This window comes from Mesocricetus auratus, unplaced genomic scaffold, assembly GCF_017639785.1.
Source record: "Mesocricetus auratus isolate SY011 unplaced genomic scaffold, BCM_Maur_2.0 Super-Scaffold_15014, whole genome shotgun sequence".
In the NCBI taxonomy this organism is placed as follows: domain Eukaryota; kingdom Metazoa; phylum Chordata; class Mammalia; order Rodentia; family Cricetidae; genus Mesocricetus; species Mesocricetus auratus.
In genome coordinates, this window is record NW_024429186.1 from 74,674,701 (window position 1) to 74,697,043 (window position 22,343).

Consider the following 22,343-nt stretch of genomic DNA (forward strand, 5'->3'; position numbering starts at 1 on the left):
AAATGAACGAACACAATGATTTATAGGCATTGTTTCTTGCACACCTCCAGAAGCAGTTCCTGTTTAGGTCACACAAATGGATAAGCAGAGGACCGAGAAACATTTGAGGGTATCTGTGGTAGGAAGAAAAAAAATCCACCAAGGGAGGATAAATTACATGAGAGAGGTACAAAAAGTCAGACAAGGGAGAGAGATGGCACCCTCGCTATCACAGGGTCAAAGGCATGTGCCTGCTCATGCTCAGTAGGGCGAACCTGATCTTATACACCGCATGTTCTGATAAGAAGATGCTGACACGAGAAGAAAACAACGTCATAAAAATGAAAACTAGCTGGTCAGCTCTCTCCCAGGGAAGAACCTCTAAAAGTGGAAGGGATAAGTCCCACTGCATAATGGGTCTACCTGCCAAATGTGCATTGCCTGCTACTTGAAGAAAAAGAGCTTGGCATGTTGGCCTCTGCCTTTAATACTGGCTGCAAGAGGGCTAAGCAATAGGAAAACCATGACTCCATCCCAGCCTGGGCTTATCCAACAAACTTATCACACAAACAAAGCAAAAACAATGACAAGCATAAATATAAGACCCTCTCATGAAATATATTCTGTAAAAAAGTAAATTTCAAAAGAGATGGATAGCTATGAAGCATAAATATTTTAAAACTGTATCCCATTTGGTATTAAGTGAAAAGACTATATTACAATCCTAAACAACTAGATCAAAACAATTCCTAGAAATCCCCACAGTATATTGGACATGCATCCAAAAATGAATTGCAGTTTCCTATTTTAGAGAATGGCTAAGGTTTGATTTGGTTTAAAAGGAAAACGGAATAGGTTTCGGGGGCAACAGACCTAGATTTTGACTCTGGCATTACTGCTTAGTGTGGGACTTGGGATAAATCATCTGATAAGATTCAAGAATAAAAGTACCTGGAAAAGCCCCAGGGAGAAGAGACATAAAACTTAGCCCAGCTTCTGCACCAAGACTGCTGCCTTCCTCCTCACACTGTTGAATTTATTAAGATGTTATTTTAAAAGTTATTATTTTATTCCTTTGCAACACTATTTAAAAGAACAAACTAGGATTTCTCAAGCAGTTACATTCTTTTACATGCTACATGTCTACATACATTGTTGGGAGGCCCTACTGGTCGGGGTTGCAGTCTGCCACAGCCTGGCAGCTTTCTCTAAACTCAGCAACGTGGAAGATTCCCTCCCCCACAGAGGAATTCCTGCTCTCTACCTGCCCTTACCTGGAGAATGTCTCTGTGTCCAGAGGACTGAGCTTATCTGAAAGCTGTTTCTAAGTCTGGATGCCTGTTTTATCTTTAGCGTGACCCTTGGCACAGGTTCCCACTAGAAGCCTTGCCCCTGTTGCACATGTGGTAACTAAGACATGTACTAAGAGCCTTGCTGTAGGACCCTTATGATACGACCATGTCACTTAGTGAGAATTAGGGTTTGTACCCAGGATCCCCAATCCTACATATTTCCTATATTCAGGAATAAAGCAGAGCTGATTCACTGGAGTCATCTCCCAGAGGGCTATCTCCATTGTACCCAGAGTCATCTGAATCCTGTTCCCTGCTTCTGGTTGCTCCATCCTTATGGGACAAGGAAGCCAACAATCCCAAGAAAGAAGCAGAACCACAATACATTGACTCGTATACTATTTGCAAACTACAAAACTTATTGTTTACATGAAATATCTTTCAGTGAAAAGGTTAGGAGATAGCTGGGCATAGCAGTGTATACCTTTGATCCCAGTACTTAGGAGGCAGAGGGAGGCAGGTCTCTGAGTTTAAGGCCAGCCTGGTGTATAAAGTAAGTTCCAGGACAGTCAGGGCTACACATAGACACACTGTCTCAAAAAGACAAAAAACAAAATGAAGACGTTAGGTGCTTTGCTTTAAAACAGCTGAAGAACATATGGATAATGTTCAAGATATACACATACACAATGAACCAAAGCATTTATGTAACCAGAAAAAGAGAAACCAGAGAGCCTGACACACTCATGTTACCCTTGTTCCAAAAGTCAATCTATCTCTGGACTGAACTTCATATTTGTTCCTCAAATAACTGTCTGCTATCCCAGTATTACACAATGCTAATCAATTCCTTTCCCATTAGTAAGGACAGTAACCAAAGATATTACTTGTAGATTTTACTATGTACAGATCTTCAAAGCAACCAAGTTTGTCCCCAGAGTAGATGCCCCAGAGTGGTTATGACATCAAAAGCATGTAGAAATAACTAAACAAGACAAAATCAACTTTGGTCCTCACTAGCAGTCATAGTAAAGAAAAAAGGTGGATACCCTTGCTCAACTACAATAGGACATGAACTTGTACTTGTGCGTATGCATGTGTGTGTGCTTACACACATAAACACACACACACTCATACACACGGAGAGAGACAGAGATAAATCCAGTATATTGAGTATTTTAAAGATATACTAGTTTGAATACTTTACAAAATTACTTGCAATGCAATAATACTTGGGTTTTATGATCTTTCTAGTTAAAATTTAAAAAATCTAACAGCCACATCTATATTTTCTTGACTCTATCTCATTATAGAGCCCTGGAGATGTGTAATCTGATTGTTTACCAAGACCACACTTCAGCAACTCATCTAAGACTTAACCTATCTTGTGGATATTCCAAGTAAGCTCTAACACCACCAGCTCCAATAGGATAGGGCCAGACAACTCCAGAACAAATAATGTTATTTGTTATAATGAGCAAATTAATACACAAGCATAACTTTAGCCCACCTTTTCACAAAACTGCCTTTCTTTTACTAGTATACTTGGAATACTTTCTCCCATTCTATGTTTTCATTTACAATATACTCAAATTACTCATAGAAGTAAGATGTACTGAAATACACCACCGCTAAAACTGTGTTAAGAATGCTTCATATTCAGGAAATCCAGAACTAGGTCCATACAAACACTCATATTTAGATATATGTTAGAAAATATATCTTTTATATTCTTGTGATATTGAAATACAATGAATGAAACCAATGCCCCATGGGTAAGAAGAGATTATAATACAAAATAATTATGACTAAGGAAGATCTACATCCCTGACTTCCCAAGAAGGCCCAGTGACTTAAAGCAAGTTCTTAAATATTAGTTGATGCTTACATATGATGGGGGATGTCCTACTGTATATATGCTTCTCTTATTGGTTGATGAATAAAATACTGTTTGGGTAATACAGGCAGGAAGATAGGCAGGACTAGGAGATGAGGAGAATCCTGGGAAAGGTAGGTAGGGAGGACCTGCCAGAAAGTGACAGGAGTAACAGGTCTGGACCCTTCTCTGGTAAGATAAGACCATATGGAAATACTTAGATTAATAGAAACGGATTAATGCTTAAGACAAAGCTAGTCAATAAGAAGCCCTAGTCATCGGTCAACAGTTTGATGATTAATATGTCTCTGTGTGCCTATTTGGGGCTGAAACAGCGGCAGGACCTGGTGGGACAACAGAAAACTCAAGCAACACACACATGGTCACATATTTCTTCAGACAATTATCTAACAAAAAAATCACACCCTTAAAAAGTCACTTACCACATACAGTTGTTTCCACATGGTTCCCCAGTCTCTTAACGTTGACGTCATCTCTGTGATAACAGAGTCTTCAGTGGGAATAACCATTTCAAATTGTCTGTGAAATTGAAGAGGACAAAAACATATATATACATAAATACCAGAGGCAACACTTTTAAATACTCAAGAAGATCAATTAGGTATGGCACATGAGGTATGGCAGCCAGAAACCAGGATGTGATTAGGAGTGTGTATGAGGAATGCTATAGGTGAGGATAGTATGATGCCCAAGGGACCAGCCACTTCATCAAGGTCAGGACTGAATGGTGCAGGGGAGAAGGAACAGCATGGATGTTCTATTCCTGTGACGGCTTGGCCAGCAGACAACTCTTTCAATCTTTCCAAACTCAACAGCTTTCATCTGTCAGACAACATCACCAGACTACATCAACTACAATGTGACCTCTGCCATTCAAGTGCTACGACCACAGGACTCAACAGGGAGAAAGAGAAATGCTGTTCAGCTGTCTGGATGCATGGCATGTGAACTTGTAACTAACGCATAACTAGTGCACTCACTAAACATCCTTGTGAGCTCACTAACCCCTTAATTACATTATTTGGAACAGGCCAATTTAAAAAAAAATGTGTATTGTTAATACTGTTACCATGCAGCAGAGCCAAGGCTTAAGATGTCATAGATATCAGGATATTCATTCCAGAATGTTCCTCTCTGTAGTGGAGATAATAGACTCTTCCCATTTATTTTTTTTAAGTCAGAAACAAGTATTATTAGTCAGGTATGTGTGACTGTCCTGAAGAGAAGCAGCATTAGACAGTAAGTGGGCAGGGATTTTTGCTTACCCTTTGGTTCTGCCTTTAGCACAGAAGAAACTTCTTCTGTCATATCTAGTTTCTTTTTCTTAAGTCCTTTCCGGTTTTGTGCAGGTTCAAGAGGTTACATGGCCATTATCATTACTGCCTCTCAGAAGAACGCAACCACCAAAATCAATGGAAACTATTTCCTTTATTTCGGGTTTATTGTTCCAAAGGCCAACATCTCATACGTAAAAGGAAAGAGCTTATTAAATTCCAAGGGAGATTCCTTCTTATCGTGAGGCTAACTGTTCTGCAGAGCCTCTATGATGTCATCTCCAAGTGTCTGCAGCCATCTTTGGGGAAATCTTCCTAACGTAAATGAGGAAACTAAAACCTTGCCTTGAGTCTTCTCCTAATTGAGCTCCATCTCCTGATGTCTCATTATTGCTAAAAACCTGTCTTGTGAATATTTCCCTTTTGTCTAGAGCATAAGTGAAGTTGAAAATGTAAAACTGAGATTTAAAACTAGAAAGAAAGTAAACAGTAATAAAAACCCTGTGGAGAATCCTGACACCTCCCAAAGGTAGAATATTTCCTCTGCTTTTGAAGCAGCTGCTGAAATTTATATGATGAATATTTGGACTCAGAGATTATAAAATGATCCTACACAAAGCCCGGGAGGGAACAGAAAATCTCCAGGAATCCTTGCCATTGCACTTAACAATTAAACAGTGAGGTCTCAGCAAGAATTAAACAACACAGGAGAGAGCAGCTTCCCTAACTCATGAACTCTCATTTAATTTAGAGACCCTCATCATAGACCCTACTTTGCTCTGAAGCCCTAAGAAGGAAGCACAGACAATTCAGTATGTGGAAAGTTTATTTGGGGTTGCCCAAACAAAATACAAAATTTTAAACACAAAATACCATTCAGACAGGGCAGCTCTTTTGCATTAATTACTTAATCCCCCAAATTAGTGCTGAAATAATCTATCGAAATATATTTTCGTCAGTTATTCTGGAACACACTTGACATCAGTTTTGTCCTAGCAGTCAGTCCAACAGGTTAAAAATCTGCTTAAAATAAGTTGGGTGATATTAACATCCTGAAGATCTTTCTCTTTGGAAAATTAAGACATTCTGTGTCTTGAACATTTTCAGGACAAAGTTGTTGTTGTTGTTTTTGTTTTTGTTTTTGTTTTTGTTTTTGTTTTTTGTTCTGGAGTCCCAGAACCATGGATCTACCTCGACTGCAGCAACTCCTTTTTAGAAAGCAGTCCACCCACCCTGAGTTCTCACTGTTCTATAATCCCATCAGGTCTGGTGCTGGCCTAGAACCTGCAAGTCTTCTGGGACACCTTTATCCGCATTTGCATGGAGTGGGGGCAGATAAACAGCAGGACAACAGGAACAGCAACAACAATACAGGGCTGAAGGTAAGGCTCAACAGTCGAGAGGTCTGGCTGTAGTTACACAGGGCACAGGTTCTAGTCTCAGCTCCACACAGTAGCTCACACCACCCACAGCTTCAGGGCCTAACATCAAACCGCTGAGGGCACCAGGGACACATATGGTGCCCAGACTTGGAAGCAGACAAACGCTCATACACATAAGATATGTTACATTTTAAAAATTAAATAAAGCAAAAAAAAAAAAAAAGAAAGAATCACCTTATTTTAAAACTATGACTCATGCCACCTAGCATGCCTTGGTTAATTGCCAGCCAGCAGGACAGAGCCTAGAATCACCAGAGACAGGCGCCTAGAGACTGTCCATATTAGATCACCCCATGACTGACTATGTCTATGGGAGTTGTCTTTATAATGCTAACCAATGTGGGAAAATCCAGTTTAGAAGTGGGCAACACTATTCATTGCTTCAGCTTGGGTCCTACACAGTATTTTAAAAAAATCAAAAGCTAGACACAGGAAGGCATGTTTTAATGAACTGCTCTCTGCTTTTGGCTGTGGGTATAATGTGGCTAGCTACTTAGTGTTCCTGATGCCTAGACTTTCCCACAATGACAGAGTGTAACTTAGAACTGTGAACCAAAATAAGCTCCTTCCCCCCGAAACCTCTTTTTCAGGTAACTTTATCATATCGAAGAGAAATGAAGCTAAAAAAACTACTGGAGTCTTTGGACTCTTTTCTTCCTTGAGCACAATGTAGCATGGTGTCTAGGAGGCTTATTGTATAAAAGATTAGGATGAAGTCTAGGTAACTCATTGCATAAAAGATGAGGGACATCAGCATGGCTTAGGGTAAAGGCAGCAGGGAGGGAGACATAGGAACTTAGACCAAGACTCCAGACTACAGCAACCTACTGTGACAGGTCCTGAGAAAAACAACTTAGCCAAAGCACAAGACAAGGGTTTCAGAGTAACAACTATGAATATGTTCAAGAACCTTGAACTGTCAATAAAGACCTTGATGAAGACTGTGGTAACACAGACAAGGATGCCAAACGAAAGCCTCAGAGGTCTCACTGACAGACTAAAACTGTCCCTCGAATCCACTATCTTGAAAAACTACTGAAGTTGCCTAAAGTACTGGCACAGATGACACACAGCACACTAGTGTCCTAGATTCTTTAATGAAAGAATTATCCTAGATTCTTTTTTTTTTTTTGGATTTTACGAGACAGGGTTTCTCTGTATTGTTTTGGAGGCTGTCAGTCCAGCCTGGCCTCGAACTCACAGAGATCCGCCTGCCTCTGCCTCCCGAGTGCTGGGATTAAAGGCGTGTGCCACCAATGCCCGGCTATCCTAGATCCTTTAACCAAAGAATTATTCTAGATTCTTAAAGAATCTTTTATCCAAATAGGGAAACTCAATGTATTTGTACCGCAGAGTGTCAATGACTTGTCAATGTTAGTTTGCTGAACTAAAATCTTTACAGAGGGTGATTATAAAGTCATCTAGTTCAATAACATCTCGGGAAGGTTTGGATGAAATTAAAGTTCAAATATATTATTTACTGGGCTATTGGAGTGCAAATAAAAGGTTGCTATTTATTGCCATTTGCATAAACATGTAATTTCTACCACCAAGTCTGTATGTTTTGGCCATAAAACAAAAATTACACTATAATTCAGAGATGATTCCTTGTGACACTGGCACCAAATATATATGTCAAAATCCATCTTACAACAAATTAATTATTTGTGTTAACTACTTAATATCAAGCATGTTGAACAGTGATAGTTTGTAGGACCTCATTTGATTGATATTATTCTGACAGCTACGTCCAGTCAGTTTAGGAGGGGACTGGGAAATATTTTTTTTAATTTTTATTTTTAAATTTAAATTTAAATTAGAACTGGGAAGTATTTTTAAACACATAGGAAGTCCTCAGTGATCAATGAAATCTGTACAATATAAATCATCATTCAGGCATATCAGATGTTTTGTTTTGTGATAATAGTTGTTATTTAAATTACATGCTGAAGAAGCATGCAAAGGTTTTTATGTGCAATTTTAAGTGAGTGTTTTTTTTTTCTTTTGTATTGAGTCACATTTGTGATGATCTGTGACTGGATGTGATCCACAGATCAAACAGCAGAACAATGTATAAAGTCACACAGGACATGGTTTTAGATTCACTTAGAAGAGACTGGCTTTTCTTTTCCTGTTTTTATGGTTTTGAGACAGGGCCTTCCTACATGGCCCCAGCTAACCTGGACCTCACTGTGTAGACCAGGCTATCGTTAGATTCACAGAGACCCATGAGCCTGCCTCTGTTCCCCAAGTGCTGGGATTAAAGGCGAACCACCATACTCAGCTTAATTTTTAATTTTTATGTGTTATTACTGTGTGTGACGTGTGAGGTAACGCATGTGCTGTGTCCACAGGTGGCCATTAGGGGACACTTTTATGCAGTCAGCTGTCTTCTTTGACCTTTGTGTGGCTTCCAGAGATCGAACTCAGGTTGCCAAGTTTGCACAGCAAGCACTCCACCTACAGAGCGTCCCGTTGGCCCAGGCTTGACCTCTCTATAACCAGTGGTAAATTAAGGAGGTTCCTAGACATTGGGACCACATGGCTGACCATGTTAGGGTCTCTGCCTGGTATGTTTCCCTAAACATCAGGGAAACAAGACGAACTGGCCTCTCTGTTTAAGAGTAAACAAGTTCCACCATCGATGGACAATGAGGGCCAACGAGAGATGGCCTTACCCTAAGAAGCCCTGCGGCTCAGCACCCAGAAACGGGTTCTTGGATTGTCTCTATCTGCTGCCTTAGTATCTCGGATGAAACAACAAGGACCATGCTTTGCTCTTCTCTAGTTCATTTTGCAATGCAATTACTAAACCTTTCAATTTGGAGGTGGTCAGCAGCTGTGGGAAACTTTCCAACTGTTAATACGATGCACCCTTACCCTTTGTTCTTTACACAGGCATTTTTCAAGTGAACATAGCTGGAAGGAAATATACCCTGGAAGAGAAAACATGAAGGTTACAGTCTAGCTGTCTCTGAAGGTCAGTTGTTCACAAGCAGATATGTCTGAAACAGTTAACAACCATGGCAATGTGAGAAACAGCAAAAACACCAGCATACTCTACGGGCTAACGTGCAATGTGGTACGATCAAAATTTTCTAATACCTAGTCCAACTTTACACGTTGAGAGATTTTTCTAAATATAATTGAAATAAACCAAATCTCACTCAGCAAATACATTCTTTTTGCTTCATTTACTTTTTTTTTTTTTTTTTTTTTTGCAACAGAGTCTTGCAGTGTAGCCTTGTCTACACTGGAATTTATTGCGTAGACCAGGCAGGCCTGAAACTTGTGGCAATCCTCCAGCTTGGTGCCCTTAAAGCTGACTCACACTATGGGCCACTACTTTGATCAGCTAAATGGGTATGTTCACCATAAATCAGAAAATAAAGAACACTCAATACTTCTATATGAAAGCTGTGGCTTAGAAAAGGAAGAGAAATACCTCTGATGTTGTTGTTATTTGGCAACCGGCTTATGAGACTTGATCTCATTCAACAGGCCAGCCAGCAAGGAGTACTCTGTAATCCGGGCTGCCCTCAAACTCAGCAGCTTTTCTGCCTTAGCCTCCTATGTGCTGGGGCTACAGACATGTGACATCAGACCAGACTGAAAACTATGTGACACTGAATAATTTAAGCTCACAAGAGAACTCTATGAGAGAACACTGGCCTGCTGTACATGAGGCCATGGGTTTAGTTCCTGTTGTTACCAAACAAATAACCAAACAAATTTGGGCTGGTTTGATGGCTTAGTATTGAGCTCATCTTTCTTTCTTTATTCTTTCTTTCTCTCTTTCCATCCATATATATATATATATGCATATATATTACAATAATAAATAGGAAGAGTTTGTTTTTAAAACTATTTTTATAAGACATATGTTTATTTCAATGTGACAGAGTTAACAAATAAAGCAACCTTAATAAAGAAAACTTAAAATCAAAATTTATGACATGAGACAGAAGTGACAGAGAAATCATAGTGATTTTCTCAGAAATGTATACTAGATGAATAATTAAATATCAAAGCTATATTTGCATGCGCCCTGCAGATGTCCAAAATAAAAAAAACTTTAAATGAAGACTAAAGTATCAAAAAATTAAATTTATATGCTCATTTGTCCCTTAGGCTTTCCTGGGGACTGATCTGAAATGACAAAATAAAGTAACCAAACACAGTTGGATGTTCTTACAGAAGCTATGTTAAGCAAAGAGACTGGCAAAGTAATTTAGGTTGTATTTTGAAAATGAGAAATTTTTAACAAAGCTAGAATTAAACCAAACATATGAATGATGCACATGGATGCATTAGAGGAGCTGTAAGATGGGCATTATTTTGCTGTATGCCTGACAACCTGAGTTCGATCCCTGGGAACGGCAAGACGAGGAGCAAACCACCTATGTGCCTTGCTATGTGTGCGTGTGCTCACACACACGCCAATAAAGTTTAAAACAAGAAACGAAGCAGGAAACTATGGAAGCAGATTTAAAAGCTACAGATGATTAGAATAAAGCATACAGTAAAGATTACTGTAAGAAGTCACACGTGACCCAGATGAAAGCCACATTACTTCCTAAGGGTTTAATATGAACACTGATAATGATACTCAGGACCCTCCTAGAGCGGCAAGAGAATGAACACTTACAAGTACTGCATTCCTGGTTCAGCCCCTACCACCTAAGGAACCCTTAACACGACACTAAAACAAACTTGTTCCTCACACCAGCATCTTACAAACAATACCACAGGAAATTTCAAGATTAAATATCACTATTCAATATTTCTTTTGGAATATATTTCTCCTGCCTGAATTGTAATTTACCTCTCTGGGATACTAAAACTTCAAGAAGACTTTGTTTATAGCTAATAAGCTTAAATGCTTGCCAGTATAATTTTTGAGGGCTATAGAGAATTATGATTTCAGTATTTTACCTTAAATTTAATCTCAGTTCAAAGGAATTTCCAAAGTTATGAAAATCCGTATTATCATTTTTTGGAGCCTAATTAAGAGCCCAACTCTAATTTCAATTGTATAGGAAAAATAACTTACATAATCATCTTTAATAAAAAAATCCTATAATTACAATTAGAAATAACAGTTTTTACCTTGATATTTGGGTTTTTTAAGGCAAATCCTCTGTACCAGCCTGTGAAGAAATAATCATTATTACATTTTAATACATAAGCCAGGATAATACTTAAAGATAACAAATGATATGTCTTTTGATGTTAAAATCTTAATCTTCATATGACTTCACATGCATAAACACAGTAGTTCTAGGATTAGGCTAGGTAACAGATCAACTGACCCTAAGTTTAAGCATTTCATTAATACACTGTTTTGTTAAATTTGTACCAGAAGTTTGTACAGGTGGAAATAAAGGCTTGGATCTAAAGCACTGGGCTTAAATAAAGAAATTCACTGTAATTTACTAGGTATTTTTTGGTTGTTTTTGCTTTATTTTTGCAATAGGGTCTGTGTAGCCTAAGATGTCCTCAAACTCAGAACCTCCTGTCCTTAGCTTCCCAGGTGTGTGACATCAAGCTCAGCCTACTCTTTAATTTTGGGGACATCACTTTACCTCTCTGAGCACCGTTTCTCCCCATTTTATTACGGGCCACAGTATGTCTAAGGGAAGAACAAGAATGTACACAAGATTTAATGCCATTCTACATCCTGCTGCATGAAAAGTACAGGTTTGATTTGAAAGGAACGGTGCCTGGCCAGCAATGCTGTAGATGTGTGCATCCACAAGTCTACCTCTTGTATCAGTGCCTGGCCAGCAGTGATGTAGCAGATATGCATATTCACAATCCCACCAGCTACAATAGCGCCTGGCCAGCAGGGGTGCAGCAGATGTGTGTGTACACGCATAAGCCCACTGCCTGCATCAATACCTGGCCAGCAGGGATGCAGCCGATGTGTATACATGCACGAGCCCACCATCTGCTACTAGATCAGCCTCATGTCCTAAGAGCCGTTACCCAAATGAGCTTGCGTAATTTCATCACTGCAGTAGCTGATCAATGTGATTTGCCAGTGTCAATGACCCAGAAGCAGTCTTATAGTTAGCACTATTCTTGAGGGGGCATCTCTTTTTGGTCAGTTTAAACAAATGTCGTATATATATATTTTTTATAAGTGGAGACACCATTTCTCCTTTTGATAGGAAATTATTTGCTATGTAGATATTTTCTATCTAATTTTTTTGATCAGTTTATCTTTTGAAGGGAAATGTTTGAGTTGTATATTACATTTGTTTTGATTCCTCACAATGTTTTCTTAGAAACACACACACACACGCACACACACACACACACACACACACACACACACACACACACACACACACACACAAAAGAATCCTGTCTGTCGTCTTAACAGCAGCTCAGGGAAGGAAGCCTGATCTTGAAGTTAGAATGTCTGCATCACAGGGTTTAATATCATGTCACAAGAACAGATCCAACATGTGTATCGATTTGTAGCATTTATTCTAACAGAATTGAAAACCTCTTGACAGAAGTGCCAGGAAAGCCTTTGTATAATTATTATATTATACAGAAAATGTTTGCTTATTACCTCCCATTAAATAGACATCCTGTTTCTATGCAGCAATGTAAGGAGAACTTTATATTTATATAACAAGGAGAACAGGAGAGTACTTTCAGTAACGACACAGGAAACCTTACTATATTTTCAGGTTTCTCAATTACAGTAGACAGAGTAAATGTTCACATGGCATCAGCTTTTGAAGCCAGCTTCCAGATAAAGGTAGTAGTTTTATTTGTCCAAACACAATTTAATGCCTGATGAAACTTTGTAAGATAGATCATTATCATATAATAAATCCCTAAGCCAGGAAGCCTTCTAGGAAGGAAATGGGTATATATGAATATATATATATATATATATATATATATATTCATGACATTCTAAAATCTAGTAACTTTGTTAACAAGAAATGTAGACAGATCATTTGAGATCCTTTCAATGGCTGTAATTCCTGACCTAGAACAAGAAGGGAGGCATCTAAGAATAGATCAGGTGTTTTTAGTGAGTTACCTGCTACATAAATTAACAATCTCTACTAGCATCTCAAATTCGTTGGATAATTTTATTCCAAAGCTGGAGAAGAGAGAATGCCAGGCTAGAGAGGAGCTGGCCAGCCCTCCTGGGTTTCTTGCTACTCAGCTTCAGGTTGCGCCATCTTTCCAACCTCAACCTCAGACGCACCTTTTGTTTTTTTTTTTGAACTTGCCCTTCATTTTTTGATCTCTAGAGTTACAAGAAAATCTTCTAGGCTGAGAGTTAGTCATGAACTCCTACAAACGGGGTACGTTCCAGTGCTTTCTACACCTCGTGTAAGGATTAAAAAGGGACAGTAAATTAGGAAAAAATACAATCAACTTAAAAATAATATTAATTGTTCCCACAATTGCACATTAAATATGTAAGGAGCAAGTTTCGTCAGATATAGTTTGCTGTGACTATGGGGAAAGTTTCTGAAATGGACAGACAAATTTTAAAGTGTCCTGCAGAGTCACCAGATAAGAATCTCTTCATAAGACTTCAAGCCGTAAGTATGAGGCCACTCACCATCACACTTCTCCAGGATCTGAACAGTATCTCCAATTTCCAGTGACAAGCCATATGGGACAGTGCCTCGAAAACTGGCAATAACTGTAGAGAAAATAAGAAGACAATTATGTCAATTATAGCCAGCTACACGGTTTATAATTATACGTGAAACTGATGCCATTTTGTTTTTATGTATCTTAAAAGAAAATAATGAAGCTCATACACTTTGCTAAAGTCCAAATAAACACTATGGATATACATTGAAAATATATGGAACGCTCCACAGGTAGGATATAAAATACCAAGACTATTGCCAGCAATGTATAAAGGCAATGAGAGTGCTTGTGGAACCTTCGAGGGCCCAGTGTTCTGCAAGCCCTGCTGGGGTCACCCCTCACTCCAGGTGTCTGGCTGTGGTAATTTATAAACAGATGTTACTAATAAATAGAGAATATATCTTGTTCTCAGTGCTAAAATTGGTTTGCCTGAATTTTATCCTGTTGGGCTCTTTCCCTGAGACTGTAATTTTCGAAAGAGGAGGGATTGTGTCGATTTGCTTACTCTTGTCCCTAGAGCCATGTCAAGTTCATAGCACACATGACAGAAGTCTTTCTTACAGTAAAATCAATGGTGACATTTTATTTCACAATGAATGACTCAGCAAGCCATCCTCAGAGCTAAAGACGCAGCCATAATCCCCACACTCCTTAGCATTATCAATACTTGCAACGGGGGTGGGGGTGGGGGTGGGGTGGGGGTGGGGGTGGGGGTGGGATGGGGGTGGGGGGACACCATTAATTACAGATCGACGCTTTTGATACTTTAGACACGTTGGTTTCAGAAACACTGTGCAGAGTAAGGTAGACTAGGATGTACCACCTACAGGAAGACCTGCATGTAGATGAGTCACGCAGGCTTCTTAGGGAATGACAGTGAGAATGAATCTCAGAGATATAGAAATAAAGGAAACAAATCAAAGCACACACAGAGAAGGTCACCACACACACATAGCACACACACTGAAGCCAACTTGCAATTTATGTCAGGTGAACATTTCATCTTATAATTTCATTTCTGGTAATGAGGTTCAGATATAACCCTAATCACCAAGCCAAGTTTCTGCTACTTTGGGGGATATATTTGAAAGCCTGGAGAAACACATGGATATGTCAAAAAAATCAAAACATACCAATAAGTTAATGGGCTTTTAGAGATGTCTCAAGCCCTTTTATGATCTCAAAACAAAATTAACACTAGAAATCAAAATACAGGACAGCAAACACAACCCAAAGTGCCACAAGATAGATGAAAATAACAACACAGGGACAAATTTAGAATAGTTTACAACTGTAGACAAATACTAGTTTATGATGTCATTTTCTAACTATAACAAGAAATACCATATGGCCTTATGTTTTGTTCGATAAAATATTTGCTTGAAAAACAAGAGTTCATGTACCTTGAAAGACGACTTCATACAACTTAGATTTTTTTATGAGACGGGTCACTGAACGTACAGTCAACCAGGAATTCCTGGAGGAAACCTGTCGTCTCATCAAATGAGCTCCTGCTTCCCTAAGTTTCCAGGGCAGGACTTGCTAGACAATAGAATGGGACTCAATGGAGATGTGTATTGGCACCTCTCCTTCGGAAGGCCTGAGCAGAATTGTCCTTCTATTATATTCTATTTTTTCCTCCACAAGATGAAATCAGAAACACAGCTGCCCTGGTTAGCCTGAATTGTCAATTTAACACCACCTAGAGTCATCCAAGAGAAACTGCCTGCATCAAACCAGTCTGTGGGCATAGCTGTGTGGGATTATCTTGATTATTAATTGGTCCAGGAAGGGCCAGTCCTTGATGGGTGGCACAATCCTCGGCAAATGATTCTGGGCTGTGTTAGAAAGGTACCTAACTATGAACCCGAGAGCAAGCCAGAAAACATCATTCCTCGCCTCTAGTGTAGGGTCCTGTTTTGAGTTTCTGCCCTGACTTCACTCAGGGGTGGATTGTGACCTGGATGTATGAGATGAAATAAAACCTTTTCTCCTCTCGGTTGCTTTTGGTCAGTGTCTTATTACAGCAACAGATTGAAACTAAATCAGATACCATTACTAACTTGAAGGGACTTGCAGCTGGCTATCAGTGTGACAGCATGACCATAGAGGCAGATGGTTTACAAAGGGGGGAAGAAAATCACAGGAAATGTAGAAAGAGGTGGAGAGTTATTTTTTTGGACATTTTTGATGCTTTAAATGAGTGGCAGGAGCAATGGATAGATGCTGTGTTCTAACTTCCATGCTCAGGCCTGCCCCATGTTTACAGCCTCCTCCTTCCAATTGGGATTCATTGGGATCTGCACATCTTGCAGGAAGGCCTGAGAAATGCAGTCACCCGCATACTACCAAACAGGATCCCCTTCTTATGCCCCAGTATCCTCAAGGTCAACCTTCAAGACACTGCACTGTGTTCTGAGTTCAGTGACCTTGAAACAACAGAAAGTAATGCTTACTTCTGACATCCCGCAAGTGTCGCGTGATCCTTGGGCTGTGATGAGGCTAGTTCTACCATGCCTTTCAGTCTGCCCTGTTTATGTCACCAGGCTCAGAACACAAGGCAATGGAAACTGAGGTCAGGCACTGCCATGACCACTAGGAAGATCTGTCTAGCAAGGCATGGAGCTCTCTTATGGCTAGGGGGTAGACTGTCACTGGGTCTGCCCTGCAGTTTATCTCTCTGCACAGGCTGCTAGCTTCCTTTCCTTCTCCACAGGGTGAACCCTTAGAATCCCCCATGATAAATACCCCGGAAGCGTCAATCAGCTTAATGTTCATCCTGCTTTGGTTTCAGAGACTGGGAAAGAGAACCAGGAACAGGAAAGGAAGGTACTGAAGTAACAGTCACCTGGGGGGAATGACTGAAAGTTATTTGATGGCACTGCCACTGTAGGGAGAAATCAAGTCACAGTATCCCCACAGGGTCCTAGCGCCTTTACCATGTGTCCATGCTACAGATGCTGGGGCAGTCTCCCGAGTGGCTCAGGAACAAGTCAAGGTCACAAGAGAAACTTTATTTCTGTAGCTACTAATGGGTACTTGTAGAAACAACTCAAAATGACAATAAATAAGCAAGCAAACAAACAAATAGATACATAAATAAATAGGTTATAGTTAAGACCCACGGCCAGCCATGCAGGACATCTTAGAAGAGAGTCTAAGCAATCATCTCAAAAGCATCCTAGCACGCTGGAGAGGGGCAAGATCGCAAACAGAGAGCAGGAGACCTGGAACTTAACTGCACTACTTAGGAACACGGGGTCCTCAGGCCCACCTTCATGCCACCACCTGCCTGACCAGCATCAGAGAGATGCCGCGAGAGTCCAGCAGACAGATGGAAACTCGGCATGGGAGCCTGGAAGCATATGTTGTGGATTTTTCCTCCCTACTAGAATTGTTAGCTAGAAATTTGGAGACTGGATCCGAATCCAAGTGCCAAAATAAGGCTTCTACTTAACAGAGGATAGTGAGAAACTTTCTTTCTTGATAGTTTAGCTTCTTGGAAATCATGATTAGCAAGTTATGTTTCAGTGCTGATTTCAGCCACTTGGAAGGGAAAACAGGCTGAAAGGCAAACCACCACCACCGCCACAGAAAGCAAACCTTGCCTCAGGAGTGTGCTTTGGAAAACAATGAGTCAAAAGACATTTTCCTAACTCTAGGACGGAGACACGTCCAAGCATTGGGCTTCCCACATTCCTTCCATGGCAACAGTGGGCAAGAAAGTCTTCATGACACAAAGCAGATGGACGCTCCAGAAAATGATAATCGCTTTTCACTTCGTCCATGTGAAACTGTTATTAGTAAATAACATACCATTTTCCCCATTAAACGTATTAAACCCAATGCCAAGTACTTGGCAAATACACAAGAAAGAAAGAAAGAAAGAAAGAAAGAAAGAAAGAAAGAAAGAAAGAAAGAGGGAGGGAGGGAGGGAGGGAGGGAGGGAAGGAGAGGGAGGGAGGAAGGGAGAAAAAGAAAGAAAGAGAAGAGGCAGCTACTTTCCTCCAAGGTTAGGTGATGAATATTTAGAGAGTATTATATAGAGGAATTCTTTGAAATACAGAATTTATCATCAGCTTCCTTGGCTCCATTTTAAGTTTTTGATTTGTTTTTGCTACAAAGAAAAAAAAAAGAAAAATTCATTACATGCTTTCATGTCCCCCTTTTCCTGATCTCTGTCCTCAAGAAACAATACATACAGTACAGAGTGTCAGCTTTCGGGGTACCAGCAGAGGCACAGTCCCCCACTTGTCACTCAGCACCCCAATGAGTTCTCATAGAATCGTATGGGTCTCACCTCAGGCCAAAACAGAGTCTTAGCTTTGATATTGAAAAGACTGCCAGGACTGTACATTTTATATAGTAGGTTGGTGATTTTATTAAAGATATTTTAATAAGGGCTCAAACATAACCACTAGGATAAAAAGAAACAGTCAGAAGAAAGTAAGTACACTCAAGTGTGGGTATGGACTCCTGATGAGTTCTGGCTCCTTAAGGGAGAGTGCAAGTCATTGTTTCCTTTTTATTTACAATAACCATATGTAGAACGTTAGTGGGGTTTGAAGTCGACTGCCTTAGCACTGGACGGTTTCAGAGGGGCATCACAAGGGTTGCAACTGATAAAGTAACATTGTGACCCATGGGGCTACGGGAATTAGGGTTTCTTTATCATAAACAGCTTGGTTTACGGCGTTCAGGCGATGTCTCTGGGAAAGGAATGAATTGCTGTTTTAACATATTTGTGTATAAAAGGAATACTGATTCTGTCAGTAGTCTTTATAGCAAATGCATTTATTGTGATGGAATGTTGTCTTCTTGGATGGTGAGAGGCTTTAATCAAAATTGGGACCCTTTCCCTGCCAAATTCCTGTAAGTTCCCCATCTTTTCATCCTGCCTCAGGAGCACTGAAGGGACTACCTGAGCAAAAACGAGAACTGTGTCCTTTCTCTGCATGCAGACTTGACTCAGAACCAAATGCAGAATGCTCCTGCTTGCTCCTCCCTGTGCTCCCTAGCCTAATATACAGACCTGTCTCGTCTAGAGCTACCGTCCTCACACAACTAGGCATCACAGTTTTCTCTCTCCCGTTTGAATGGTGACTCCCTTTCCCAACGCTGACTTCTCAGGAGGAGAGCATGGTTGGCATTGTGAATTACATAGGATGCATTAATATTCCATCTGAAGACATCATGCCAAAGGAGGAGCAGAGGAACAATGTCCCACACTCTCTCGACTCCTGGTCACTGTGTCTGGGCGCTTTCCAACCCATCCCTCTTGTCATACCCTTTCAGCAGCCACTCAGAGCTGCTTCCTAACCTCTGCACAAGGTCTGTTGCTTTCCTCACTTAGGATCCAGGCTTCCAAATCAACCAGGACAACCTCCTGAATGAGCCTCCCCCACCCCCTACCCACATCATACTACTGTCACTACAATCCAAGTTTTCAGTTCTTTCATGCCCCCAACACCTAGCACAATGCCTGGCACCCAGTAGGTCTTCAATAATGTCAGATGAAGAATAAAATTACCAAGTCTTGCAGTTTAGTCATGTTCCCGTATGAATATGAATGGTCTTAGGCCTTAGAACACAATGTGGGGAGACAAGCCTCCGCACCTGATTTGTCAAATCTGTAAGTCATGAGAAAGAAGTTTCCTATGCCATTTTTTATTTTTTGTCCTACAAATGGTAGCTCAGAGCAGCACCAGTCTTGCTGCTTGGATTTTTGTCATTTAACCATTTGATATGTCCCTTCCCTTGCCCATTTAAACTATTGTTAAGAAACTAGTTCATCATTACCCATCTCTGTAGAAGTCTTGGTACACCCAAACTCAATGTATTTTCAGGGCTGGAACTAGTTCTTTATCAAGAAGGGCACACAGAAATGAGGAAAAATTAATTGCTCAGTGTATCCTTCCAGGTGACTGGAGGCTGGAGCCAGACCATCAATAGCGTCATCAAGTGTGGCTCCTCTATTAGAAACCATTCAGAACCATGGTTCCCACAAGTGCTGAGACCTGTTAGAAGTGGGTAATGTTACTAACAAACCAATCCCCGGTTATAGCTTTTCTCTTGCAAAGATCCCATGAAAAGGTATCCTATGGAGACTCGCTATGAGAATATGCAAATATACCCTTTCTCATCAAATTTCACAGGCTGCTGTGATAGCTCTTGCTCCCAACCACAGCCATTTCCAATTCTGACCCAACACAGGGTTATTCTGACATAGCCCGACTGTTTCACTTGGAAGCAAAACTGCAATGGGCCGTTTTTAAAGTAAGTAGAATATACTGAGTTTACCCTTTTTTTAAAAATAAAAAGCACGAATTAACAATGCTACCATAGGCATACTTCAGATGACCTATTCAACATGTATACAATTTCATTTGTATTAGAAAATGAAAAATATCCAATTCATTTCAGAAAGTTAATGAAAGAATAACTTAAAAAACATTCTGTCTAAGGCTGAGGAGAGAGCTCATTTGGCGAAGTGCCACCACAGAAGTATTGCAAACTGAGTTCAGCTCTCAGCAGCCACACAGAGAAACAGGTATAGCATGAGGGATGCACATACATGGATTCCCTGGACTTCCTAGCCAGCAGGCAAGCCTAATAAGGGATCTTCAGCAGAAGACACTACCTCAAAACCCCAAGGTAGAAGGCTCCTCAGGAGGAACAAAGTTCTGGAGTCCACATGTCCAGACATGAATATGTTTCCACAAAAGTATAACTATGAGCATACACCCACACACACATTCACAAACACATACAAAAATTTTATCTCAGTTATCACTGCACAACATGAATTCATTAGACACTACTTCCTTAAGCACATAATCTGTGGCTGTGTTTGGCAAAAGACAGGCAATATTTTCAAGGAAAACTGGATGGGTCCAGTCACCAACAACAAATATTCTCAGTATAAGCTGAACCTGTCTATCTTTGCTAGAGATTAATGATGAAATTTTACAAAAGACATACATTTCTTGTAGTTCTTGGCAATAACCTCACACTCATAATCATTTTTGACATTAGTGTTTGCCTTCAACAAGGACCTTAGGCCTTAATGATGTCTACAGCAAAAGCTGTAAACTGCTGCATACAATATTAGAACTGACTGCTAAAAGTCCTTAAGATACTGACTAAGGCTACAGTGAGTCCCGCCTTAGAATAGATCTGTTATTTAGAGATTTCATGAAGTTTCTTACTTGAAAACGCCTTGTTAGAACTTACTTAGCTGTAAGTAGTTGAAGTGCAAGGTTGACGAGAGGAGTGGGGGTTTTGCAGCAGGGGGGTGACCCCATGGAATGTGTCCTCCAAGTGGAGAAGGAAGGAGACAGGCTTGCTCTAACTTCTCAGCACTTCATGTCTTATCCATGTCCCAGCAAAGGCTGACACACCTCAGCGTTGCCGCCTGCACGGTCAGAGACCCGAAACAGATGTCTATGAATGTGCCTTGTTCTTTCCTGTCATGGCCGTCTCTCCCAAAGGAACACAGTTATACTAGGCGCACTGACTCTTTCCCCCTCCATTCAAGGAACCTTTGGGTCATTGTGGATCTTGAGCAAGCTGGGACCACTCTCGTGCAGTTTCAAGACTAGAAAGGCCACACTGTACACGTGATACTTGCAAACCTGGTATTTACCTGACTTACATTACCCAGGAGGTTAACAGAATTCTGTTATGTCCCGGTAATAAGTTCTCTACGAAACCTTTCCGCTTCCTCTCAACTATTATTATTTAAATGAAAAGTTATTAAAGAAGGAAATGCTGCCAGCTCATCTTAGAGACTTTAATGACAATCTGAAGCAAAACTCACAAAATTGTAGTGTCTAAATAAGAGAACTAGAATAAAAATGAACATTACCAACTCAGCATTCATCAATTATAAATGAACTTTTAAATCCTTCCTCGGGGTTTTTAGCGGGCACTAAGTTCCCCTGGGATCTTGCTCTCTGTCCTTCCCCTCCTCCAACTGTATAAACCAATGCAGTGGTGGCTTCACAAGCCTTCTCTCACTGTGCACGTCAGCTAACTATCTCAATCTGGGGTGTCGGCTTTTTAAAGAGCTGTACTATTTTAAAGAGACTTGTTAAAATTACCCCAAAGCCCACATCCCCTCGCCCCCTCCCCAATGGTATAAAAATTAGCACCTATAAATATTTATCCTTTGTCCTCTTTTATGAAGCAAATTAGATAAGTTCTGCAAATATCTTCAAAAACAGACAATAGGGCTGGTGTTAGGGCCGAAAACAGTCGCTTATTTCACAATATGTTAATTAGGAACAATCCATCTAGTGCAGTTCTTTGGTCAGGAGACAATCTGCATTTGTTTTTATTTTTCTGACCATCAACTGAGGTAGCTTCCTCTCTCTGTGAACTGAATTTGACAGTGTGAAAACCCTTGGGGCTTTTTGCACAACATGAGAACTTTTTATATTCTGAAGGAAAAGTGGCCAAATAGTAATAGGATTTTTTGAAACTTAACACAATTTAGATCTTTTAGAATATAAATTTCCCTAAACATATCCATACACAAAATGTAAAAATTCCATCAATGGGTATTCCCCTCCACAAAAGAATAGCAAGCTGGAACTTGTAGGCATGGCTGAGGGAAGGTCAGGGACATAAGACGTGATGATACGGATAACATGACTTGTCTGAGAGAAAATATTCATCAATGATTAAAGCCTCCAGCATCAGTTAGATGTTAGTTAGGCTTTATAAAGCACTCATAGCTTAATAGAGAAGTTCATAGTTTCACTATTGATAACACAGGCTAATACAGCAAGCTCTAGAGATTAAAACTAATCCCTCTCTA

The 22,343-nt window shown here is 40.2% G+C and overlaps 1 protein-coding gene across 1 annotated transcript in view; it reads right to left on the reverse strand.

The window, feature by feature from the left end:
- Dock4 (dedicator of cytokinesis 4) overlaps positions 1 to 22,343 on the reverse strand; it is a 370,554-nt gene that overhangs the window by 199,772 nt on the left and 148,439 nt on the right. Inside the window, 4 exon segments of the mRNA XM_040743206.1 lie at positions 3,591 to 3,687; positions 8,765 to 8,820; positions 10,994 to 11,034; positions 13,485 to 13,568. Coding sequence (XP_040599140.1) covers positions 3,591 to 3,687; positions 8,765 to 8,820; positions 10,994 to 11,034; positions 13,485 to 13,568 — 278 coding nt within the window.